A 27,354-nucleotide genomic window follows, 5' to 3' on the forward strand; every position below is an offset into this window, starting at 1 on the left:
CCATCAAATTCTGTTGAGAGAAACAGGGTTAATATTTCAGGCAAATTTGTCAGACTGTAACTACTGTACTCAGCTATTCAAACAGGAGTGTGGGATGGGGGTTGGGTGGTGTGGTTGCAGGACGGAGGAAAGAACAAATGGCGCAGGAGAGTTGTGTGAGGAAGGAGAGAGATGAAGCAATAAAAGAAAAGAAAATGCTGCAGGGGGAAAGGGACAACAAAAAGAACTATACATGTTCAGAGCAGTTGTAAATGAAAAACTAACTGTTCAAGATTGAAAGAAAACATTTCTGGATGGACTCCAAATGTCACCTATTATGCATAACTGACAAGAAAACATGCCACTCCATTAGGCTGATATTGTATGCTAATAATGGGGACCAAATGATGTATTTACTTGACAGGGCTAAAAATATCAACAAAAGCCTGATTTGACAGCATAGTGTTTGTACCTGTGGCTGATGACTCCTTAGAAACTTTCTCTGACCAGGTCAGTAAAAATATCATGAGAACAGGAGAGACTTCCCTGAAAAACAGCTTGCTGCAAGTCCTGCATTACACCAGTGACTACACTTCAAACTTACAAATATAATTCACTGATTTGAAGAGTAGTATCAAGACTGCCTGAGGTTGTAAAAGTTGCTTTTTGCTTTCCATTGAGTGCGCCATAAAGAAATACTACAAACAGTTAATGGCATCAATAGAGAGAGAAAGCAGAGTTAATGTTTCTAGGCCAGTGACCCTTCTTCAGTAGGGTTCAGAAGAAGAGTCACTGGACTCAAAATGTCAACTCTGCTTCGTTTCCACAAATGCTGCCAAACCTGCTGAATTTTTCCAGAAATTGTTTTTGTTTCAGATTTCCAGTACACGCAGTTCTTTGTTTTATTTTGTACTAAGAATGTTCATTATTTGGAAAAGTCAGGCAAGATGTTCCACACACAAAATCACATCCATTGCTACAGGCTGCACAGTTGTATCCAGGAGCGAGCACTCAGCACGAAGATGAGAAGTCCCATGGGACTGCTGACTAAAAGGAATGCGGTGACATGGAGAAAATTAATGAATTGTCTGAGAGATCGTTGCCGTACTCTGTGATCAGAAACTAACCACATTAATCTGCCACTGAACGATTATATCATTTTAAGGAAAGCATTAAACTCCTTGAAAATGAGAATGATGACAGAAATGAACAGCTAACTTTTTTTTATTTCAAAAATATACTTTATTCATAAAATAATTTGATGGTCTGTACAGTTGGTCATGCCATACATACGTAAACATTTACATACAGAGATCAGAATTTATCATTTGTATATACAGGTCTGTACATTTATCAATCATATGTCCATATATTTAGCTGAGGCGTCAGCAGAGCCCAAATGACTGCGCGGGCCCCCTGTTCTTTTTTAGGCAGGCAGATGTTACACGGTGGTCTTTCCCCACCGTGCCTTGGCGGCAGCTGCCTCAAGCTTCAGCACGTCCCTCAACACGTGGTCCTGGACCTTGGAATGTGCCAGTCTGCAACACTCAGTCGGGGTCAACTCCTTCAGCTGGAAGATCAGCAGGTTTCGGACCGCCCAGAGAGCGTCCTTCACTGAGTTGATGATCCTCCAAGCACAGTTGATGTTCGTCTCGGTGTGCGTCCCGAGGAACAGGCCGTAGAGCACGGAGTCCCGCGTCACGGCGCTGCTCGGGACGAACCTCGACAAACACCACTGCATTCCTCTCCAGACTTCTTCTGCATAGGCACATTCCAGAAGGAGGTGTGTGACAGTCTCATTCCCCCCCCCCGCAGCCACTTCGAGGGCAGCGTGTGGTGCGGCTGAGAGTCCAGGTGTGCATAAAGGCTCTCACAGGCCCTTCTCACCACCAGCCAAGCCATGTCTTGGTGCTTGTTGGAAAGTTCTGGCGATGAGGCATTCTGCCAAATGACTTTGACAGTCTGCTCAGGGAACCGCTCGATAGGATCCGCCCTCTCCTTTTCCCGAAGGGTCTCAAGGACACTACGTGCTGACCACTTCCTGATGGACTTGTGGTCAAAGGTGTTTTTCTTCATAAACTTCTCCATGAAGGAGAGGTGATACGGAACGGTCCAACTACTCGGAGCATTCCGCGGCAGCGAGGCCAGGCCCATCCTTCGCAACACCGGGGACAGGTAGAACCTCAGTACGTAGTGACACTTGGTGTTTGCGTACCGGGGATCCAAGCACAGCTTGATGCAGCCACACACAAAGGTGGCCATCAGGGTGAGGGTGGCATTGGGTGTATTTTTTTCCCCCGTTGCCGAGATCTTTGTACAGCGAGTCCCTTCGGACCCAGTCCATCTTTGACCTCCATATAAATTGGAAGATGCCCGGGTGACTGCAGCGGCACAGGTTCTGGGAATAGGCCGGACCTGTGCCACGTATAACAGCAATAACAGTGCCTCACACCTAATGACCAGGTTTTTTCCCGCGATGGAGAACGACCATAGCTTTCATCTGCTCAGTTTCTGCCTCACTTTGCTGATACACTCCTCCCAAGACTTGGCGCACGCCCCAGCCCCCCCGAACCAAATACCCAGCACCTTCAGGTGGTCAGTCCTGACGGTGAAGGGGATCGAGGATTGGTCGGCCCAGTTCCCAAAGAGCATGGCCTCGCTCTTGCCTCGGTTTATCTTGGACCCCGAGGCCCGTACAAACTGGTCACATATGCATATTAGTCTGTGCACAGACAGCGGATCCGAGCATAAAATGGCAACGTGTACAGGGAGGCCTTGACCTGCAGGCCCCCGCTGCCAGGAATAGTCACTCTTCTCAGGCTCGCATCTTTCCTGATGGACTCGGCAAACAAACAAGGCAGGAGAGACAGCACACAAACAAGGCAGGAGAGACAGGGCAGCCCTACCTGACTCCAGATCTGACAGGGAAGCTATCTGATTCCCACCCATTGATTGAGACTGCACTGACAATGTTGGTGTAGAGCAGTCTGATCCAATTGCAGATTCCCTCCCCAAAGCCCATTTTGGAGAGAACATCTCTCATATACATGTGTGATATCCTGTCAAAGGCTTTCTCCTGGTCCAAGCTGATCAGGCAGGTGTCCAACCCTCTGTCCTGCACGTAGGCGATCGTATCCTTGAGGAGTGCGAGACTCTCAGCGATCTTCCTGCCCGGCACAGCACAGGTTTGGTCAGGGTGAATCACCGACCCCAGAGCAGACCTGACTCAGTTGGCGATTACCTTTGACAGGATTTTGTAATCCGCATTCAACAGTGAGATTGGTCTCCAATTTTTGAGTTCCTCCCTCTTCCCCTTCCACTTGTTGAAGAGAGTGATGATGCCTTTCCTCATGGATTCACTCATGGTACCTGCCCGGAGCATACTGACATACACCTCCTGCAGGTCCTGGCCAATCAAGTCCCACAGAGCAGAATAGAGCTCGACCAGTAAGCCGTCGCTTCCGGGAGTTTTATTCTTTTCGAAGGACTCGAGGGCCTTGGTCAGCTCGTCCAGAGATAGCGGCTGGTCCAGCCTCTCCCATGTTCTGTCTTCTAAGACCTCCGTGATAGAGAACAGGAACGACTGGGAGGCTGTGCTGTTGGTCGGCTTCGCGTCATACAGATTGGCATAGAAGGATTTGCTGATCCTCATGATGTCAGCCTGAGATGATGTTCTCGAGCCACCTTCTTCATTCAGTCTGCTGAGCACAGAGCTCTCTTTGTGCACCTTCTGGAAGAAGAAACGTGAGCACGTCTCGTCCTGCTCCACCGAGGGGACCCTGGACCGGAAGATTATCTTGGAGGCCTCCGAGGCAAAGAGCGAGCCTTGCTGGCCCTTCACCTCCTTGAGGTCCTCCGTGACATCGACCCCCATCGTCTGCAGCAGGAGCAGGTTCTGCATACTTTCCTGGAGCTGGACAGTTTTCCCTGCCTCTCTCTCGCCTCCTGGACACCTTTGAGGATGAAGAACCTCTTGATGTTCCCTTTTACTGTTTTCCACCAGTCCACTGGGGACTCAAAGAGGGGCTTCATGGTTCTCCAACCTGCGTAGTCCCTCTTGAGCTCCTCAATGTTTCCCGGGGTCAACAGCTTTGTGTTCAGCTTCCACGTTCCCTTACCAGCCCGCTGCTCGTCCTGTAGGTGACAGTCGGCCAGCAGGAGGCAGTAGTCAGAGAAGAACACCGGCTTGAAATCGGTGGTGAAATGAACAGCTAACATTCTGACCCATCATTTACTATTTTTCCAGAGCCATACCAAACAAAAAATGATAAATTTCTGCCTATTCTAGTCATGGTTAGTCCAGATTTCAATTCCCAGAAGCAAGCTATTAACATACCCAGTGTGAGCACCCATCGATTCCATGCAGTCTATCAGGAGTCAGATTGAGTGGAATTTACAAGGGAGACCCTTAACTCCTACAACTATTCACTGCCAAAATGCATTGAGGTGAGGGAGCAGGTGGTAAGTTTACCCTTTGCAGAATTTGTTGCGTCTGTCCAAATGGGATGTACTATACGTTTCGCACAGCCAGCTTCCATCTCAAATTTCTCTGACCAACCCTCTGGTCACACTCATCTTCACCCTTGTTTTTCACTCAACCAATAAGGGATGAAGTTTTCTCAAAAGCATGCTAATCAGATGACTTTGTCCAATCAACAGTGACAGCCACAATTGAGCTGTTAAACTCAATAAGTTTACTGTTGCCAGTCTGTGCACTTCGTGAGGCAAGAGCTGCATCCACAGTCTTCATACATAAATACCAACAGGATAAGGGCACAGATTTCTTAAAATGTTGATGGCCAATAATCTGTATTAGAGTAGATGGTGTCTGTATTATAAAGACTATGCAAATTGAGAATAGTTGTTGGCTAATAACTGCACCATGTCTTTAGAACGTCTTCATTTCAACTCAAATATAGACCCTGATTTGATTTGATTTCTTATTGTCACATGTACCTAAGTACAGTGAAACATTTTGTTTTGCATGCAGTACAGGCAGATCATACCATACAAAATCACCCTGCCTGGTGATTGACAGAGTGAGGAATATAAAGTTATGGCTGCAAAGAAGGAGCAAAAAAAAAGCAAGATCAATATTAGATTTGAAATTTGAAAGCCCCATTCAGAAGTCTAATCACAGCAGGGAAGAAGCTGTTGTTGAATTTGTTGGTAGTGTGTTTAAGCTTTTGTACCTTCTGCCTGATGGAAAAGACCGGAAGAGATTATAACTGGGTCTTTTGATGATGTTGGCTGACTTTCTGAGGCAATGAGAAGTGTAGATCCAGTCAATGGATGGAAGATAGGCTTGTTTGATGGCTTGCTTGACCCTCCCACATAAAATGGGCCAGTGTCTCCTTACAATATGACAACGATATCAACACACAATGTCCAATCCCTGTCTTAGATCTTTGCTTGTGGGTTCTCTGCATTTGGGGGAACACATAATGTATGAAAGAAAACTGTCAAGGAACTGGAGCTAACCTATCAATTCCCTGTGTGAGAATTTGAAACTGATTTGTAGAACAAAGCTTCTCTGAAAATAATGATTTTCACCCAACCTGTGCAGACATGTTATGACAAGCCAGGCGGAACGTGAACCAGTATACAGGACCTGAGAAAGTCCTACACTCCCAAGAGCTGACATGGTAGAATTTGAAGCTGTGTCCTTAGAGCATAGTGCCTCAGATATATGTAAATATAGTCCTGCATAAATAAGAAATGCTTTGGGTTTTTTTCACAACTGTAAGCAATTCCAAATTCCAATGTTTGTTGTTCTTCATGTGCAAATACTGGACTGAACTGCTTCAGTAGCTGTATATGTACCTAAAGTTTGTTTTATGAATAAAGTATACTTTTGTAATATAAAACAAATTAGCCTGGCCTCTCAATTACTCGTTCTTTGTAGCTCTTTCCTCACCAAGTGCACAGTTTGGCAACAATAAACTTATTGAGTTAACAGCTCAATTGTGACTATCACTGTTGATTGGATAAAGTCATCTGATTATCATGTTTTTGAGTAAATAATTTACTACGTTACCGCTACTCCATGAAAATGAAGTTAAAAATCGAGGTGCCGGTTTTGAACTGGGGTAGACAAAGTTAAAAATCACACAACACCAGGCTATAGTCCAACAGGTTTATTCGAAAGTATGAGCTTGATGTTGTGTGATTCTTAACTTTGTCCATCCAGTCCAACACCGGCACCTCGACATCGTCACTAAAACGATGCAAGGCTTAATCCAGTGTTTTCGACCATTGGGTTACCTGTTCAAAAGTTATAATGCATCTTATTTGTGACTAATATAATTGTTTCCAATAGAGGGGGAAATGATCGCGGAAATAGTGTATGCTTGGCTCAGACGCACATGGTGTGAAAGATTAAAGAGAGATATTGTAATATGATCTCAGAAAAGTAATGACTTTACTACTACACTTAATTACTGAAAACATCATTCCCATTGGTAACATTTCATTATTATTTATACCGACTGCAATGGTTGCGACTTGCTGTAAGAAGTTTTAAATATCACAGTTGAACAACACACATGCCTCACTCGGGCTCGCATTACTCCGTGTAAACAGTAAATGGTTAACATCAAATTCAATTCAAATAACAGAAACGTGTGTTTGTTATGTCGACTGCCTGAATGAAAAAAAAATCAGCCAATTCGATCGTCAACTTATTGAAAGTTTCTTTTTCCCCAACAAGTAAAATGTGAATTTTAAGGCTGCCAAAAAAAGCCTCCTGTACTTAAAGAGGAAAGTAATTTCAGAGCATCCGATTACCCATCTGTTCGATTCAACGGTTACAAGGCCTGTCAATGACAGACTGAGGTCGAGAGCAGACAGTCTATTGCCTCTGTCCTTGTCCACACGGCGACTTCCACCCAGTAATAAAGGAATCCAAAACAACAGTGCAGTATGCTCTTTAAAGACCATTGTTAACTAGACATTTACTGGAAACCGGTCACGGGGACACCTGTGGTAAATAACCGCGATGGAAATTCGAGTCTGAAAACCCAGCGGAATTCCCCAACTCCAGCCTGACCAAAATGTATGCATGAATATGGTTTCAGTTACAGTGAGATAGATCCCATTACAATGACGGCCTCCTGGCCCAGGGAGCTGGGGGAGAGCTGACCTTCAGGTCTAGGGGTGGGGCTGATTTCTGCCCTCCCCCACAGTGAAGATGAGTCAGCCAGCTCCCTGTGGATAGCTGGGGAAGGGGAGAGGGGAGGGAGGAGTGTGAAAGGGTGAAGTGGAGGTAGACAGAAGGGTGGATTGAGTGAGGAAAATGGATTGAATAGGAGTACGGATAGGGAGTGGGGGGTGATAGAGTGGGGGAAGGGGGTGGGGGGTGGGGGCGGAGAGTGGTGGGAGGGTATGTGGTACGCGATTTGATGAGGAAGGGGAAGTAAATGAGCCTCCCCCCACCCTGTGGTGAAGATCTGAGTTTGAGCTGGGATTCTCCCCCCCCCCCGGGCCATGGGGATGGGGGCGGGCCGTGTGTGTGTGTGTGTTGTGAGGGGGGGGGGGGGGGTGTCCCAATGACCGAGTAAGAACACAGCAGCTTCAGGCTCCTCCCGCTGCCGCTTTAAAGCCGAGCTCCTGTCATCGGATTAGAGCCGAGCCGCTGCCCCGTGTCTATGTGTCAGAGCAGCATGGTCTGGAGCCGGAGCTGGAGTCTGGGGGGAGGAAGCGGCTCCGAGTGAGAGCCCGAGCCCCGAGCGCAGAGTGAGCGGAGCGGTGCGGCTTCAGAGCGGGCTTTCCGCACCCGGGGAGCGGCAGCGAGGACATGGGGCTTCAAGGATGATCGCTGATCGGGAGGAACCCACAGGGACAGGCACCGAGGGAGACAAGGAGCCCAAACACTCACATCCCCCCCACCCATCCACCCAGCTCCCAACCCACTCCACCCACCCACCCAGCTCCCAACCCACTCCACCATCCTAAAAATAAACCCCCAGGATCTTAACCCACCTTCTCCCCTCAAACCCAGGACCTTAATCCCCTCCCCTTACCACCCCCAAAAGAACTCGGACCTCAGACCCCATCCCCAGAGAAAACCCAGGACTTCAACCTACTTCCCCCTCCGCCCAACATCCTTAGACTGTAGCCCATTCCTTTTCCCATCCAACCCAAAAGGAACATCCTGGGATTCTACTCCTTTAACCTCCAAGGACCCAATTCATCAGGATTCAACACTATTTGTTTCCCCCCTCCCCCCTCCCCCCACCCAAGGCCTTGAACCCAGCACCCTCACAACCCTGACCCCAGGACCCTCACAACCCTGACCCCAGCACCCTCACAACCCTGACCCCAGGACCTCTGTCTGAGGAGCCTGACTCTCATTCGCCTGGAACTCTTGTGTCAGCAAAGAACTATCGCACACTCGGATCCAGGGCAATGGGTTCCCAGGGGTGGTAGTTGTGAGAGTTTCCCTGCCTGCCTCTCCTCAGTTCTCTCTGTTTTATTGCTGGGGACCCCACCACATGCTGCTGATGACGGAGCTGCGATTGGCAGAGGACAGTGAGAAAACCAGGACAACTGCCATGTCACCCAATACAACCCATCTCCAGCAGGTGTTCGAAGAGGAGTGGGAGGATGCCGAGTCTGAGGAAAATGGTGAGGCAGGCAAGGAACCTGATACCTACAGTATCTTGTCAGATGATTCCTTCTATCCTCCTGACCTGCAGTCAATTAACAGTGAGGCTGAGATCGCAAAAAATGGGCCACTTAGCCTGTACCAGGCCTGCGCCATAAACAATGCCATTGGACTTAAGGAATTGATGTGTCAGGAGCTGAGCGAACAGGTGGTGATGGAGAAGGACAGGAATGGAAGAGTAAGTGAGGAACTGGGGCATGATTTGCGCTTGTATAAATACACATGTACACTTGCATATGCTGGCAGATACAAATGGACATGCTGCCAGACAAATACCATGCAGGCATGTGCGCGCGCGCGCTCACACACACACACACATGCTGCTAGGAACATGCATTCACTGCCAGATGCGTGTTCACATTGTCAGACACAGATTCTCACATTGCCAGGTGCATACACATACATAAACACTGCTAAACCCCAACACCCACACTACAAATGAAAGTACACATACTGCCAGCCAACATGCATACACATAGCTTGAGGTCTAGACACAGACAGACACACTGTCTTGCACGTTCATACTCTGATGGATGTAGCCACTCTGAAGCATTTCTTTCACATATATTGCATTTCCCCTCAGTTCATTTACTTTCTTTTTTTATTTCTGGTATTTCATCTCAAAAGATTGACAGTGAAGACAGTACAAAGTAAATAAACTTGTAATTTTCTGATTTCCAATTACAATATCACCCATGTCTATCATCAGGTAATCGTTTTACTCATAACTGCTCTTGTTGATATATTTGTAAAAACATTTATTGTTGTCCTTGATGAGCCTGAAGTTCTTTCTTCAAATGCCCATGTTTATGGTACTTACCATTTAATTTTTATCCGATTAATGTTTTTTATGTGTCTCCCAATCTGTGGGATCTCTAACGTTCATAATCTACATAACAGATATTTCCTTTAATACTATGTGACTTTGCACTTTTCTTGGAGAAAGTGAGGATTGCAGGTGCTGGAGATCAGAGTCAAAAAGTGTAGCCCTGGAAAAGTACAGCAGGTCAGGCATTTCGGGAGAGTCGACATTTCGAGCATAAGCTCTTCATCAGGAATGAGGAGCTTATTGCTAGAAACATCAGCTCTCCTGCTCCTCGGATGCTGATTGACAGGCTGTGCTTTTCCAGCACTACACTTTCTTGTTGACCAAGGTTGTTGAGTTATACACATGGAGCTGTTGTATATCGGTCTTTTATTTTATCATACATATTTTGATCCCCTTCCAATGTGTATAGATAGTTTAAACCAGCAACAGTTCTGCCCAGTCTATTCTGCTCAATTCCTGTCTCATCCTTCCAAAATCTCACACATTTAAATTTTAAAACCTGAATTTTTGACAGCTGTGTCTGGAATATGTTTTGCAGGAAGTTGTCTTGAACAGATTTTGACATATTTGGTGCTAGGAATTATGTTGCTTATCCCACTACATAAGGAAATTAAAACTATGACATTAAAACTCTGTGTCTTGTTTTTAAAAAAAATTCTTTTGATCTCTATGTCTATGTAACCTGCTGTTTTATCACCGCTGGCTGGACAGCTATAAACAGCTCCCACCAGAGTCTTCCATTTATTTATATTCTTCAGTTATACACTTAATATTTTTACTTATTGGCTCATCTGTCTGACTAATATCCCCTGTTATGCTTTATTAGTATTCATTATTAATATTGATACTCTTTTTCCATTGTGCCTACCCTTTCTAAAGTTCATATAACCTGGAATATTTATCTCCAAGTCATACCCAGCACTGTAGTCAGGTCTCTGTGATGGCCACCGTGATCTTTAAGTTCATGTTTTGTCCAAATGCACTACAACATAGAACTTTTAATTGGACTTTTGTTGTAACCTAATCTCTAATGTTCTTAACACCCATTTTAACTTATCACATTCCTTGATTTTATCACTTCTGTTCAGTCTTTATCAAGTATGTATTTTGTTATTAACTTACATTTGTTACTGAACCTGATGAGCTGGATTTTGCTCTCACCCCCTCCTCTAAAGGAAAGCTTTTGCTTTAACCTCTTGGCTGTTTTAGCCCAAGCTCTTCATTCCATCCCACCCCATTTTCTCTCCCTATTTTAATTGAGTTGAAGTCCTTGTAAAATACTGATGGGGTTTAAATATAGACGTATCTCTAGTTTTCACTCCAAGGCATTAAGAGATGGAGTTGAAGAAATTGTTGGAGCACTTACCATAACCATTAGAAACTCTCTCAATTTATGAATCGTCCTTGGATTGGAAAGCCAATTTCACTCTATTGTTTAAAAACCGCAATAAATAAGAGTGCCTATGGATGTTATTTATATGGTTTTCCAGTAAACATTCAAGGAGGTTTCACCTAGGCAATGACTTATAGTTTGAGAATGCATGGTATTGTCCCAAAGTACTGAGAATACTCAGCAGGTTTGGCAGTATCTATGAAGGGAGAAACAGAGTTAACGTTTCAAGTCAAAAATAGCTCTGTAACAGATCCACAGAACAATCAGATGACAAAACACTTAGTCAAAGTAGAATTTGAAGAGAAAGTTTCAGATTGAACTGGGAGGCAGAGAGGTTAAGCACAGAAATTATGCTGAAATACAGTTGAAGGCATAACCACTGGAACATTGGGATAAAGGAAATCAGGGCTGTGTAAGATGTCAAAGTTAGAAGAAATAACAACTCTCAGAAAGGGCTCAAAGGCTGAAGGAAGTCGGAGATTGGAGGGGTAAAATTATGAGGGAATTCAATATGGGAGAAGAATTCCGTACTGCTCAGGAATCTGCAGCCAATGTGTATTTGGGCGAGCAGAGGGGTGATTGTTGAATAGGTGACTGCTCCATATCTCAGTGACATCCATGGGTATTGGATGTTTACCTCATGAGTATGCTGTCAGTGACTTAGATGTTGGAAAGTGGGCAAATTGAAATTCCTGTCATAGAACTCGGGCCAATATGCCAGCTTGCTCAAGTCTGTTTTACCTTCCATTTCAAAAAAAAGTCTAGTATCATTGAACTAATGCCACAATTTTTATTGCTAATCCTGTCTCTCTTCTAGCCACATTATTGTGCTCACTTCGTCAGGGTTCCACAAACGGCAAGTTGGTAAATGACCAGCTATATTGTTTCAGTGATGTTGATTGAGTGATGAATATTTGTCAGAATGCTGGAAGATCTCTATAGCTCATCTTTGAAATTGACCATGGGATCTTGTATTTCCATGTGAACGCTCAGACAGGATCTTGGTTCAACATTGCATCCAAAAGACACCTCTTTCTGCAATGGAACACTCCCTCAATATTGTGTTGGAATATCAACCGAGATCATATGCGCAAGTTCTTGGAGTGGTTTGAAGGTGCAACCTTCTGATTTAGTGGTGACAATATGATCATGGTTGACATTTGCTGTACTAGAGTAAATATTCGTTTATCCATGGCAGTCATCCCTATTCTCCTTTGTTTACAGGGCTAAGCATGAAAATAATCACATGCTTCTTCTTTAGGTAATCTTTCTTCATGTCAGCAGTTCACTGATTAGATTAGATTTCCTGCAGTATGGAAACAGGTCATTTCGCCCAACAACTCCACACCTACCCTCTGAAGAATAACCCATCCAGACCCATTCCCCTACCCTATATTTACCCCTGACTAATGCATCTAACACTATGGGCAATTTAGCAAGGCCAATTCACCTAACCTTCACATCTTTGGACTATGGGAGGAAACCCACACAGACACACGGAAAATGAGGAATCTCCACACAGACAATCACCCGATGCAGGGATTGAACCCAGGTTCCTGGCGCTTTGAGGCAGCAGTACTAACCACTAAGCCACTATGCTGCCTGTTCAGAATTTCAGTTGGTATTATTATGGCATGATGATGGGACGATTTCACTGTCAAGGATTAAAAGACTTCTGCAAATTTTGGCAAAGTGCCCAAGTCACAAGTGGCCTTTATCTCCCCCTTCACTATCAATTAATCCTGTAGTTTTACATGTTGTCCAGTGTATTTTTCTGCAGTGTAGAAATCACAGTCGCTGAGCTCCAGCCGAACACCTGCCTCTGTCTAAGTTGTGCAACATCATATGAATATACAGGTATACTCCAGTGCCCATATTTCTGACCATTCAGCCCATCAAATTTATTCTGTCAATGAGTTAAATAGAATTAAGAAGTGCAGTATGTACAGCACAGAAACAGCCATTCAGTCCAACAAATCCATGATGGTGTTGGGTTCCACAAGTATCCTCCCACCTTATTTTATCAAGCTCCAGCAGCATAACCTTCTATCTCCTTTTTTTTTCCAAAGTGTGTTTTTCTAGTATTCCCTGAAATGATCTATGCTGTGCACCTTGACCACTCTTTTCATAGAGACTTCCATATTTGCCCCTTTTTCCGGGTAAAGATGTTTTTCCTGAATTCCCTACTGGACCTATTACTGATGATATTACAATGGAGCACTGAGTTACAAGACTCAGCCTAGTCTTTCCTAGAGAAAGATTTTCTTATTTCACTGACATTCCAGTTTGTTGGATCAGACATTATGTTTGCCAGTATGCAAAATAGATTTTACAAGAGCCTAGCACCAGGATTTTCTTCTGTATGTTAACTGTATGGAGTGAGGAGAATTTTCAGCTCCCTGAACCTGTTTTCTAAAAACGCACCCTAAAGTTAGATGGGTTGTTGGGTAGACCATGTTAAGAATTATGGTGGATGGAGTGCTTCAGAGCTTGGGTCCAAAATTTAAAAAAAGTAACATCCTGCCCCTACCCCACACCTCCATCCTCACCCTCTCACACATTTCCATGCCCCCTCCATACCAACCCCTGCCACTTCATGTCCTCTACCCACCTTTTTATATCCTGATGCCAATCCGTAGTTGCCACACAACGAATTTTGCCTTTACACCTGCCAGGTCAACTGATTATAATGTCAACCATGGGTGGATCTCAGGATGCATGTTTGATTAAATAAACTAAAGCTCTGAGTACCTATTGCAGCCTTTATTGCATTGCAAAAGCTCTTAATCATAAAAAGCTATGTACTAAATTTGTATTCTTTTATCTCATAAACGAGCTGAAAAATGTGTTGCTGGAAAAGCGCAGCAGGTCAGGCAGCATCCAAAGAGCAGGAGAATCGATGTTTCGGCATAAGCCCTTCTTCAGGAAACTGATTCCTTAAGAAGGGCTTATGCCCTAAACGTCGATTCTCCTGCTCCTTGGATGCTGCCTGACCTGCTGCGCTTTTCCAGCAACACATTTTTCAGCTCTGATCCCCAGCATCTGCAGTCCTCACTTTCTCCTAGTTTTATCTCATAAAGCCTGATAACAACGATCATTAGCTCAATGAGTTTATTGTTCTTTATAACAATAAATATTGGAATTCATAGCCCACATCAGAGTCTGTAACCGCCTGGAGTCATCAATCAAATGGTGAACTGACAGGCACATACTGTGATAATTGATGGTTGTGAAATCAGTCATGCAACGTTTGTCCAGAAATAGAAACGTTTTTTTCATTTCAACAGAATGAAATCATCAACCTTTTTTTTGATACTCCAATCTTTTTTAAAAGGTTTGAGCCAAGATGTTGAATTGCCTTGATGTCGACTGTGTTGGTGTTTGTGATGTGTTTGAACAGTTCATGATTTTATGCTCCTTTCCTTTTCATCATCATGTCTCTATTTAACATTCACCTTCCTTCTTCTAAAAGATATCTGATCTCTCCTGAAGGTGTCCTGGGATATTACAAAAAGGCATAGCATATTTCTCCAAAGGAGATCCCTGGCAATCCAACTGAATCACAAATCTCAGGCTCTGCTCCTGACAGGTCTGATCTGTGTACTTCATATTGCAAGATCTCAAAGGAGTAGTGCATACAACTGCTGAGCTCTGTGGGCAGCTGCCTATGTGAAACATGAAAAGACTGGACGATTTGAGCTATAGGGAGAGGGTGAACAGACTGAGGCTGTTTTCCGTAGAGCGTCGGAGGCTGAGGGGTGACTTTACAAAATTATGAAGGGCATGGATAGGATAAATAGACAAAGTCTTTTCCTTGGGGTCGGGGAGTGCAGAACTAAAGGGCATAGGTTTAGGGTGAGAGGGGAAAGATATAAAAGAAACTTAAGGGGCAACTTTTTCACGCAGAGGGTGGTACGTGTATGGAATGAGCTGCCAGAGGAAGTACAATTGCAACATTTAAAATGCATTTGGATGGGTATATGAATGGGAAGGGTTTGGAGGGATATGGGTTGGGTGCTGGCAGGCTGAACTAGATTGGGTTGGGATATCTAGTCGGCGTGGACGGTTTGGACTGAAGGCTTTGTTTCCATGCTGTACATCTCTATGACTCTATGACATTCTCTACCATTGCGAAAATCCAGGCCTAAATCATGCCAAATAATTATTTGTTAAAATCTGCAACATTTTAAGTCGCTGAATGCTCCATTCCAAAATGATTTTTTGTTTGATTAGGATAACATTTTCTCACAAAAGCAGAAGTTCATTACTTCAACAGGATATAGAATCAAAACAGTGGGCAGATGTTGGCAATTTGAAATGAAAACAGAAAATGGTGGGAATATTGAGCAGGTCAGGCAGCATCTGGGGAGAGAAAAATGGAATTAACATTTTAGGTCAATGATCTTGCATCAGACAGAAAAGCAGATTGTATCTGAACAATTTCAACCCATTGAAAGGCAAAAGAATTTGGTGTGGTGGGAAAAACATTGCTGTCTTGGCCGTTATGAGGCACTTCCCTTTCATGTGTATTTTTGGTTTAGAACGTATTCCTAAATGACTAATGTCACAAAATGACAATACTTTACAAGAAAAGTGCAAATGCCAGATCAACAGGATGTAACAGGTTTTAGACCTAGGACTCAGTAAATTAAACACATAAGTGACTCTGCCATAACTAATATGTGTTGTCTATGAAAATGCACATTTTTACATGATGTCAAGATTACTTTTTCAAGTCATGACGATTAGTTTTGGCAAGTGAAAATAGCCTTTCAGTCAGTGGAAGATATGTAGATCACTGATTTGGACTTTAGCTCCATTTCCCCACCTTGGAGCTATATCCATTAATTTTGTTAACGAACAAAAAAACTATCAATCTTTGTCTTGAAATGTTCAATTGAACAACCAATAAGAGCTTTTTGGGGAAACAACTTCAGATTTACATAGCCCAGTGCTGACCTCACTATTGAAAGGTCTAACTGTAATCTTTAATTTAGACCTTACTCCACTTTTCTGACTTCCTCACCCCTTCAAGTCTTTTGATCATCCTGAACTTTTTGTTTAGATTGTATTACAATTTCTTATACTCAAGGGAATTCAAGTGTAGTCTATGTCACTTGTCCTTGTTATTTAACCCTTTTGGACCCATTTATGCAATAAGGTTGAACGAAAGGTCAGTAACTAAAATTTTTTGATAATATTTAAACCAAACATACATGTGATAAACAGATGATATATGTGGGAGCTGGATGTACCAATTGATAGTCCTAACAAAGAACATTTCTGACTTTCACAACCATAACTAAATAATGAAAGGACTGACAAGCAAGCGTGATAAGGCAGTTCTACTCCCAAATTTGCATTCCTCTGTTGAAAATGTTTGTGCTGGGAATGCAAATTTATACATTTATTTTTTAAACTGTAAGTTCTGTAATGCCTTTAACGACTTTAAGACATACTTTAGCAAAGGTCATTGACCTGCAACATCTCTCCACAAATGATGATGCCTTACTTGCTGAGTACTTTGTGCATCATTTGCTTTCATTTCATATTTCTAACATCTGCAGTATTTTGCCTTTGTTTTACAACCAGCAAAGTATAGTCTCCATTCTAATTTAGGAAACATAGCAGCCAGATCATACACAGCAAGCTCATAAAATCAAAAATCAGATAATTACCAAAAAACCTTTTTGTTTTTAGGTGTGGGTGAAGGGATGAGCAAGAACTTGGCTGTGGTAAAATGTCCAAATCCTCTTTAAAAATAGTGGCACAGGATTGTTTTCATCCAGCTGACAGAACAGATGAGCTATTACCTTAACGTCTCATTCAAAACAAAGGATAGATTTGTATTTGTGTCTTTTGAATAAAGCTTAAATGCACAAGTTCTGATTCAAAGTTTAGTAAGTTACTGCTGACCCACAACTGGCACCTAAGCACTTTTCCATACAGGGTGGGTATTCACTTGTATATAAGACTTCTTCCAGCTGGTGAGCAGTTGGGTTAACTGGTGAGGTATGGAAAAGTGTATTTTACCCACTTTCATCATGAAAAACACTGAAAGTGACTTTACGGGTCTCCGCTGATTGTGTGGAGTGTCACACAGTCACCACACTTTGGGAATTTAAGGGACCTCCAAATAATGATGCCCTCTCAGTAATTTTAAGAGATGAAACACCACAGGAATGAGGATGGGAGAAGACTATACCCTGCACCCAAATATACAATATGTGCTCTGGGCATCTGAAGAATTGTGTCAGGATTGCAAATATATAAAATATTGTCTGTCCAAACAATTCGCACAGTTGTGAACTTTAAAAACTTTAGTGGTCAACCCAGCAGTTCCATATTGTCCTTAAATCAAAGTTTCGAAGAGTTGCCTTGCTGTAAACTGAATTCACAAACCTCCTAGGATATGAACTAAAACCTCCTAGGTTTGTTGATTATAGTTATGTTGTCATTTGATGTTAAAGAGAGCTTCATGCACTAGACTACTGCAGTTATTTCCTTCCATATAGGGACTGGGGCAAGGTGAGCTCCTCATCTAATAACAGCCTTTTCTGGAAGATATTGCCTATACATTTTGGTCAATCATTTAACATCTGCCCACATGCTGATCCCATTTGCATAACTGAATCATGTTGCATCACCATATCACTTAACCACAATGTGACTGTGATGGAAAATAGTTAACGTTAGTGAGAAGACAAGATGAATAGACAGATTACCAAGGCTGATTGTTTGCAATTAGAATTTCTTATTTTGTATGTTTTCCACTGGTGAGATGAATAACATTTCATATTTGTTTTGAAACCATGTTAGCTATACCCGAGGAACAACCAGCTCTGCATTAGGGTCCTTGCCGAACCTGACAGTGCAGAGTGATTAGGGACATGTTTCCAGGCAACACATCCTCTCGGAACCTTTCTACTGTAGATCTCACATAATGACTGATTAACAACATGACTGATGAAAGGCTCAAATCTCCCATTTACCAGCAAGTGGCCAATAAAACTGAACAATTCAGCTACCTCTCTGCACAATGCAGTGCATTTAGCTAACTGATAGATTGTTTCAGTCCAGTGGTTCCAGAAATTACTATCATCTGTGAGTCTGCGGTGGGGGGCATTTTTATATCCTGCCTTGAAGGTTTTAGCTTAATATCATCAGTAACGATCAGTAAAGGGGTGAGTACATGCCGTTTGACCTTTAAAATAAAATCCTACCTCCATGTGAGCTACCCTTTTATATTTCTTTTTAGCTTCTTTCTGTCTTGTTTGTATTATACTAATCATCTAGATTGACTGCCCCAAATCAATTCCATGTTATGCCATCTGATAAAGAGAATGCTGACAGTTATGTTGTATTGTTATTTGAATGTAAAGTAATACAACATTGAGTAAGCTAAAGGCTGTTATTGATTTTAAAGCCCAAGTCCTGAGGACCTATTGGATTTATAATGTAATCGTCATCAGTGAAGAAATCTCAGGGGTGAGATCCCACGAGTGAGAGACAGACTTCGAATGCAGTAGCTTTATTACAGAAAATGAGTTAGTTATTGGAAAGTTGCTGTCCTGAGCCTGTCAGTAGAGAAATATTGTATATGCTGCTGAAATTTATTCTGTTTAGAGCCGAGTAATTAGTTGACTGTAAGGTGCTGTGGGATGAAAGCCCCTCCGTTTTTCTTTCTTCCCCTCAGACAGTGCTGCTAGGTTCAGGCGGTCAGAGAGTCTCTGATTCAGTATCAAACTCAGCAACAATTTCTGAACCCAGCGTCAGTCGACAAACTCCTGCATGCTGCCCTCTCGGAAGAGTTTGTGCTGTATCAGCTGCTCTCGAATCTGTTCGAGTGGAGGATGTATAATTAGCAAGTTGATTACATCATGCAAAACTATATTTAGTAATCTCTCAAAGGTTAAAAGGTGACAAAGGTTTTTTCTCCTGTATGTGTTTATCGATGATGATTGCTTTGGGTTTGATGTGCTCTTAGATTTGATGATTCTTCAATATTGACCTGGAGTCTCCAGACATTACTGATTAATTTCCTGGACACTAACAGAAACCAACTGGACAGAAATAAAAACAGCCTTTTTAAAAGACATTTTCTTTGAACACTTTTTTGTTTTTGGCTATTAAATATTGCAGATGGGGAAAATGTTGATCAAATGGATGGAGAAATTGGAGGAAGAAAGTCATGTGATGAAACCATCAGGAACATGTCCAGTCAGATTTAGTAACTTTATTTGCTGCTGGTTTTTCTCCATCGAATCTAGGGGTTTCTGTGTAAAGCCCCCTTCCAGAATTTGAGCAACCTGTATTTAATCTTCATTGAGTACTGAACTCTGGAGCTGTTGAACGAAAGTATCACCTGCCTGTTCGGCGAGTTGCATGTAATGTCATGGCACTATTCAAATAAGAGCAGGGGAGTTCTCCTTGTGCAAATTCAATTGACCATTGATTACATATTTACTTATGGTGGGTGGGCTGCTGATTTCAGACCCATTCATTCTAATATGAGGGTGAGCTCAGCACTTGGGAGGGCTGGACATCTGACCTAGGTTTCACATCTCAACAGCATGCCGTTCCCAATGGGCCAACTGGATGTTTGCGCCGTGTGTCTTCATCTGCCTTTTCCCATTTCCCACATGATCCCAGTTTATTTCTAAAGTGCCAGCAGCGTGCAAGGATGATCCATGCAGTTTCCAAACAGCAAATGCTTTGCGTCGCTGAAAACCTCTATCACCTGATAATGCTGCAGCCAACAATGGGCAGCCTATTAAAGAATCGTTTTGTGAAATATTGCATTTCGGCCACAAATTTTCTTGTCCGACTTCACCACCGTTAACATAAAGATCTGAGAGCACAAAGCGGTCAGGAATGTTTTTCAAAATTAAATATCACTTGGAAATATTTCACATTCACTTTACTCATGTGCACCATTGGTATTTGTTGAGATTAGTTTAGAGAGTTGACTGTACTGGTCACCTCATTTGCATTGGCAATCATGGCATGTTAGGGAGAATTCTTTTATTGTGGAAGAAACAGGATTGGGTTCTTTTTGTTCGTTCTCAATTGAATGTTACTGTTAGTGCCCAGTGCCATGTTACCACCCTGTAGAACATGGCTGAACCTACAGTTTTAGTTAGCCCTCTCTATGCAGGATAAGAGACACTGTTCAGGATCACTCTCAGCGGGGATAAATGAAATATTGGTCAACCCAAAGCCCTCTGAGGACCCTGACAGGACAGAAAAAAAAAGGGTGGGACGGTAGCTCAGTGGTTAGCAGTGTTGCCTCATGGTACCAGAGACATGGGTTTGATTCCACTCTTGGGTGACTGTGTGGAGTTTGCACGTTCTCATTGTGTCCATGTGGGTTTCCTCCCACAATCCAAAGATGTGCAGGTTAGGTGGATTGGCCATGCTAAATTGCCCATAGTGTTCAGGGATATGCAGGCTAGATGGGTTAGGCGTGGGAAATGCACTGTTACAGAAATAGGGTAGGAAGGTGAGTCTGGGTGGGCTGATCTTTGGAGGGTTGGTGTGGACTCAATGGGCCAAATGCTTCCACACTGTAGAGATTTTATGATTCTAACTGGGGAATTAATAATGGAAAATAATTTAAACTAATATTTTGCATTGGTTTTCATGGTGGAGGACACTATAAACATCCCAATGTTAACAGATGACCAAGTTGCTAAGGGAGAAAAGATCTTGTAACAGTTCTCTATTACAAGGGACAAAGTATTGGACAAACTGATGAGATTAAAGGCAACAAGTCTTCTGCATCCAAGAGTTTTAAAGGAGATGGTTGCAGAAATAGAGAAGGCATTGGTTGAAATATTCCAAAAATCACTGGAATATGATGGCACTGTATAAGACAGAAGGGAGATGGAAGTGTAGGTGAGATATCCTAACATCTGTTGGGGAAAATGCATGAGTCCTTTATTAAGGAAGAAATAGCAGGCTCTTTTGAAAAGATTAACACAGTCGGAGTCAACGTGATTTTTTTAAAGGGAAACCACGGTTGACAAATTTCCTGGAGTTGTTGTGGTTCTGTTCGCCGAGCTGGGAATTTGTGTTGCAGACGTTTCGTCCACTGTCTAGGTGACATCCTCAGTGCTTGGGAGCCTCCTGTGAAGCGCTTCCTCCGGCATTTATAGTGGTTTGTCTCTGCCATTTCCGGTTGTCCATTCCAGCTGTCCGCTGCAGTGGCCGGTATATTGGGTCCAGGTCGATGTGTTTGTTGATAGAATCTGTGGATGAGTGCCATGCCTCTAGGAATTCCCTGGCTGTTCTCTGTTTGGCTTGTCCTATAATAGGAGAAAGTGAGGACGGCAGATGCTGGAGATCAGAGCTGAAAAATGTGTGGCTGGAAAAGCGCAGCAGGTCAGGCAGCATCCAAGGAGCAGGAGAATCGACGTTTCGGACATAAGGGCTTATGCCCGAAACATCGAATCTCTTGCTCCTTGGATGCTGCCTGACCTGCTGCGCTTTTCCAGCAACACATTTTTCAGCTTGTCCTATAATAGTAGTATTGTCCCAGTCAAACTCATGTGCTTGTTATCTGCGTGTGTGGCTACTGGTAAGGATAGCTGGTCGTGTCGTTTCGTGGCTAGTTGGTGTTCATGGATACGGATCGTTAGATGTCTTCCTGTTTGTCCTATGTAGTGTTTTGTGCAGTCCTTGCATGGGATTTTGTACACTACGTTGGTTTTGCTCATGCTGGGTATCGGATCCTTTGTCCTGGTGAGATGTTGTCTGAGAGTGGCTGTTGGTTTCCTGGAATTCTTTGAGGATGCAATCAGCAGAGATGATAAAGAAAAACTGGTAGATGTAGTGCATTTGGATTTCTAACATTCGATAATGTGCCACAAAAAACTTTATTGTTTTAGAACAGGACCTCAAGGCACTGGGGGTAAAATATTACCATGGATTGGAGATTGGTTAATACATAGACAGAAAATTGGGATTAATGGGTCTTTTCAGGTTGGAAAGGTGCAACTAGTCAGGTACCACAAGTATTGTCCTAAGGTCTCACAATTATTTACTATCTATATTAATGACCTTGAGGAGGGGACAGAGTGCAATGTATCTAAATTTGCTGACAACACTGAAATAGTGGGGCATTTAAGATGTAAGGAATCTACCAGGGAACATGGTGAGTGGGCAATAATTGGTAGATAGAGTTTAGTGTGGAAAAGTGTGAAGTAATGCATTTCGATGGTAAATATCAAAAAAGAGCAGACTATTGTTTAGTGGAGAGAGATTCCAAAATAAAGTGTAACACAAAGAAACCTTCATGTTTATGTGCATGAAACAAATGGTGCAACTGCAATATGTAACTAAGAGTTTTGGCTTTTAATGGTCAGGGTTAGAGTTCAAAACTCAGGAAGTCTTGCTACACCCTGTGCCACTGAGGTCACACCTAGAATACTACTCACTTGGGTTAGCTCAGTTGGCTGGTTGGCTGGTTAGTGATACCAACAGTGTGGGTTCAATTCCCACTCTGGCTGCAGGATTCTCTTCCTCATCCTCTTCCCCTTACCTGAGGCATGGTGACCCTCTGGTTAAACCCACTAGCATTTGTCTCTCTCTGATGAAAGTAACCCTATAGTTTTAATTAAATCACCCACATAGAAATATTTCTTCATCCCTCAATAGCTACTCTTATCATTTTATTCCTTTACCATTGGAAACACTAATTAGATCGCTCCTCAATAATTTGAGCAAGGGGCTGGAGAACAAGTTGAGTTTATGCATCTGTGCTCCTCCACTCAGTGGTCCACAGACAACTTCTTCTCAACTCTGTTACTTTGTTCTGTACTTTTTTTCTCCTTTTAGAAGATCATAACCTGTTATGAAATTTGCATCTTTGCAAAGTTTTTAGGGCTTTTCTGTAATCTGTAATTTTTGACTGACACTTATCCATGGTTTCACCATGAGTACTCATATATGATAAATAAAAAGGCAAACAATAAAATAAATGAGTCAGCTTCTGAAACTGTTCCTGCTGTGAGAAAGCCCCTTCAGATAGGGATTCCAACCTGGTGTCAACAGGACTGTTAGAAAGTCCCTCTGCCTTGTAATATATATCATGCCAGATACAGGGTCTGGAGAGGAGATGGCAGAGGGTAGACAGCAGCCAGTGTTATTCATATCCTTGTTTGAAGGATTCCCTACCTACCAAGTGTTGAATCGTGTTTTGGCCCACTTGGTGTCCTCTCCCATACTATAAAAGTTCTCTACAGAAACTTGAACCAAGTGTAGAGATTATTAGTTCATAATAGCTTTTTAAAAAGTGGGGTAGGCCATTCGGCACATCAGTGGTTCAGTAAAGTCATGGCTGATCTGATTGTGCCCTTAACTCACTTAACTGTCTAGCCCCCAGAACCCTTGACTGCCCTGTCGATTAAAACTTCTGTCTAACTTAAATATATCCAATCACCTAGCCTTCTACTAGGACTCTAGGGAAGAGAATGCTAAAGGTTAACAATGCACTCAGTGAGGAAATGATTCCTTTTCTGTATCTTAAATGAGAGACTCCCTAATTTTTGAACTGAGTGGATACTGTACAAGATGGTCATATTAATCATATGGTGCAGAAGATGACCACTCAGTCAGTTTTGCCTGTGCTAGCTCTTTGAAAAGACTATGAGGGAGATCCAAGATGGCGGCGACTCAGCAAGTCTGAGTCTAAATTGCTCCTCCCAAGACCTAGGCAAAGTGGGCCACCCTCCACACTCACCAAATCAACTAAAAATAGTTTTTATTTAATGTAATTAGTGGTTTAGTACTAAATTTATACAGTTCAGTCCCCTGTAAAAATGACTAGGGGGAAAGGAGCCCGCAGTTCTCAGCAGGCAGGAGCCCCTCCCCCATTCTCCCCAGCTGCAGCAGAGGTGTCCGCAGCTGCCCCAGGGGACTTACCTACGGTGGCGAGCCTCGCAGAAATAATCTCCAAACTTGATGCGAAGATCAATGCTTTCATAGAAGAGTCCCGAAGTTGGTGGAATTCACTTTCGGCCGCGCTACAAAAGCACGGCCAAGACATCGAAGAAATTGAATGCCGAGTTGGAGGGGCAGAGCTAAAGGCTGCGACCTCGGAGGCCATTGCAGAATCAGCCGTGGATCGGGTCCGGACTCTCGAGCGGCAAGTCCAGACCTTAGAGAACCACATTGACGACCGCTGGGCCTTCCCGAACGGGAAGAAGAAGGCCAGCTTAAAGGTTCCTTGAACAGTGGCTTCCGCAGTTATTGAATCTGGAGGCTGGATCAGGCCAGGTAAGGGTAGAATGGGCCTACCGGGTCGCAATACGCGGGCCTGGCTCGAACCAGCGCCCCCGCCCGGTCCTGTTCCGGCTGCAGAGCTATAAGTTGAGGCAGATGCTCTTGGAAGCCTCCTGAAATCTTGGGAAAGATCCACAAGCCATGACCCATAAAGGATCCAAGATTATGTTATTTCAGGACTTTTCCCCAGCTTTGGTTTAAAAGAGGAAGGCATTTGATGAAGCAAAGAAGTGTTTAAGGGATTTAAACATTCAATACTCCTTGCGCTACCCAGCTATACTACGCTTTAGCCATGAAGGGTCCGTGTTTAACTTCGGATCACCGGAGAAGGCCAAGGAACTTTTGGACTCTCTTAGACAAATTATAAGAGTTAATTTATGTTGTTTTGCCATGCCCCCACCCAGGTTTAAACCCCTTTTTTTTCCTTTCATTATCTTACTGTTTAATATTACCTCCGGGGGGTGGGAAGAAGGGCTTATTTATTCATGCTTTACTTAGCGATTTCCTTTCCCTTTTTTTTTTATATATATATAGGCCAGGGGGTCTAGTTAATGTAGATGGGGGGAAGATGGCTACCTTATCTTATTTTATCTTTGTCCTTTGGAGCGGGGTTGTTTTCCCCTGTTATTTTGTATTAATATATTTAATTATTATTTGCTGAGACTGTAATCTTATAGTCATATATGTTCATATATGGTATTAACATTACCAAATATATCCAGGTGTTGGTGTGGGTGGGGGGGAGGGGTGGGGGTGGGGAATAGGGTACTCACTGTTAGTTCTAGTTCAGTAGTATACTTGAATTTTCTTTATCCTATCGTGGGGTGCCTGGGTCAAGGGTGGAGCACTGGTTGGGAGAGGTTATGATGGTTTTTTTGGAAAGGAAGTGATGCCCCCTGGGAATAAGGGGGAAGATCTCCATTTAAACACGTTTTATACTTTTTTTTAACTATTTATAAATAGTTTTTTTTATTATATTGATCTGAATGCACCAAAGAGCTTTTATTTTTGTGAATTTTATATGCTCTATGCTCGGGATGTTTTGGATAAATAGGGGTTTTGTTGTGATCTGATGTTAACACATTCCGAGCAGGTATAAACTGCTCAATTTATGTGTTATCCGTTGGATTTTTTTTTCTCTCTTGAATAATGTAAGAATTTTAATGATACACTCTGTTTAGTTGTAAGTTAGATGAGTAGTTAGTTGAGTTTTGTCTTTTTTTCTTGGTATTTCTGTTTTCTTGTTTGATAGATTTTGGTTATCATTTATTTAAGATTTAACTGTATATCAATGTTTATACTTGGGTCTTTTTTTTAGTTTTCTTTTGTAAACTTGTGGAAAAAAAATATATATAAAAAAAGAAAAGGCTATGAAATTAGTCCCATTCCCTTGATTGTTTTCAATAGCCCACCAAGTGTTTCCTTCCAGGTACATATCCAATTTCTTGAGCTTCCTAAATATAGGTTTACTCAAAAGCAGCGAAATTATGGTGAACCGATATGACATTCAAACGAGGCCACTGCTAGAGTCGAGGGCAGAATCCAGTTCTGGTCACTAATCTTTAGGAAGAATGAGTGGACCCTTGAGAGGGTGAATGGGAGATTTCAGCTCCAAGGTTAGGCTGAAAAATTGGGGTTGTTCCCTTTTTAGGAAAGGGGATTGGGAGGGGGGAATATGATAGAGATGTAGAACAACAATTAAAAGTAAATAAAGAAGAGCCTTTTTAACGCTGATGGTACAACAAGTAGGGGACACTAGATTTAACACTTTGGACAAGAATTATAAAGGAGGGGGAGTTTTTAACACAAGTGATTTTATTCCCCTAGAAACTCACTGCCTGTGAGAGTAGTGGAAGGTGGAGCTAACATTGATTTCAAGAGAATATTTGATAGGAACTTGATGGAAATAAAATTGCTGGGCCACGGATATAGAGCAGGACAATGGGACTGTCAGGATTGCTCCATAGAAAGAATGTATGGATTTAAAAGACTTCCTGCAGACAATAATCTCTCAACATCTAAAAACATTCTAAGTTGTGTCCAGACAGCAGTGAATGAATTAGTAAAATTAACAATAAGTAATTTAAAATATGTCCAGGGATACATTCAGTGCCCCTTTTGCCACATTATTGGTGGTTGCCATAAAAGAACAATGAACTGTCCCATAATATTTACTTCATAAAAATTTATCAGCAGAAGCTGATATAGACCTAAACACGATTGACACAATGCTTGTAGCTGTTTGTGTATTGAACTTCAGTTACCAATTGTAACTAAAAAAACAAAAGAACTGAGGATGCTGGAAATCAGCAACAAAACCAGAAATTGCTAGAAAAACACAGCATCTGTGGAGAGAAATTGTTTTGGGGTCCCTTCTTCAGAACTAAAGCAATTCTAACTGTTAGGGTTTAATATAGATTTCAGTTATGCGAAGAGTCTATCTGAAGGGAATTCATTCACTCTCCTATACACCAAAATGCAGAGTCATGCAAAGGCTGCAATGGTCAATATGTACACATGCTCCTGTGCTCGCAAATAGAAAGGAGATTGCTCATTTTTTAAAATAATGATCAACAGAACAGGACTAAGCTTGGGTGGGGAGGAGGAGAGTGGAATTGAACAGTCAGATATCCATTTCCTTGCCTGAATGACTTGGTGGCTGCTTCATTTTTGTTTCGTAACAGCAGTATTCAGACCTCTCAAATATCCGTGTCTCACTTTTGTATATTTTCTTTCTTTATTACCTTTTATTTTGACCCGTGCTGTCATCTGTGCATTCATTAAATCCTCACCGGTGGGTGATATCTTTTCCTGTCTTCCCTCTGCCCCTTTCTCCCTGTCTCTGTGACTCTTCATCAGGTGTTTCTCATATCTCCAGTTTCTGAACAAAGGTCACTGACCTGAAATATTTGACCTTACCCTCCCTCTTCCAACCTGACTTCGGTGTTTTCAGGACACTCTTTCCCAATTTTATTTCAGATTTTGAGTATCTGCAGGATTTTGATCTTTGTTGACTTTCACCTCAGCCCTCGTTTTGATCCATGGTTGTTAAATGAAATGCTGTAGTTTTGTTCCAGGTCTGTTTTTTTCAATCCTCACGGTGCTAAGAATAGTCCATTTGTTGCTGAGAGTGGCCTTGCTTGGAGATTCTGTGACCTGTAATATCTCATCATTGGACCCTCTTCACCTTCATTAGACCTCAGT

The 27,354-nt window shown here is 42.6% G+C and overlaps 1 protein-coding gene across 2 annotated transcripts in view; it reads left to right on the plus strand.

The window, feature by feature from the left end:
- The first annotated feature begins 7,479 nt into the window (after nucleotides 1–7,479).
- Nucleotides 7,480–27,354, plus strand: part of LOC122564412 (ankyrin repeat domain-containing protein 33B-like) — a 43,854-nt gene continuing 23,979 nt past the window's right edge. The window contains exon 1 of one of the 2 annotated variants that reach the window (XM_043719238.2): nucleotides 7,480–8,822. In XM_043719238.2, coding sequence (XP_043575173.2) covers nucleotides 8,472–8,822 — 351 coding nt within the window. In that variant the 5' untranslated portion in view covers nucleotides 7,480–8,471. The remainder of the gene's footprint in view (nucleotides 8,823–27,354) is intronic. The other variant, XM_043719237.2, reaches the window with a different exon arrangement.

Source organism: Chiloscyllium plagiosum, unplaced genomic scaffold (assembly GCF_037043375.1).
Source record: "Chiloscyllium plagiosum isolate Xiang-an unplaced genomic scaffold, Cpla_swu_hap1 HiC_scaffold_34, whole genome shotgun sequence".
Classification (NCBI taxonomy): domain Eukaryota; kingdom Metazoa; phylum Chordata; class Chondrichthyes; order Orectolobiformes; family Hemiscylliidae; genus Chiloscyllium; species Chiloscyllium plagiosum.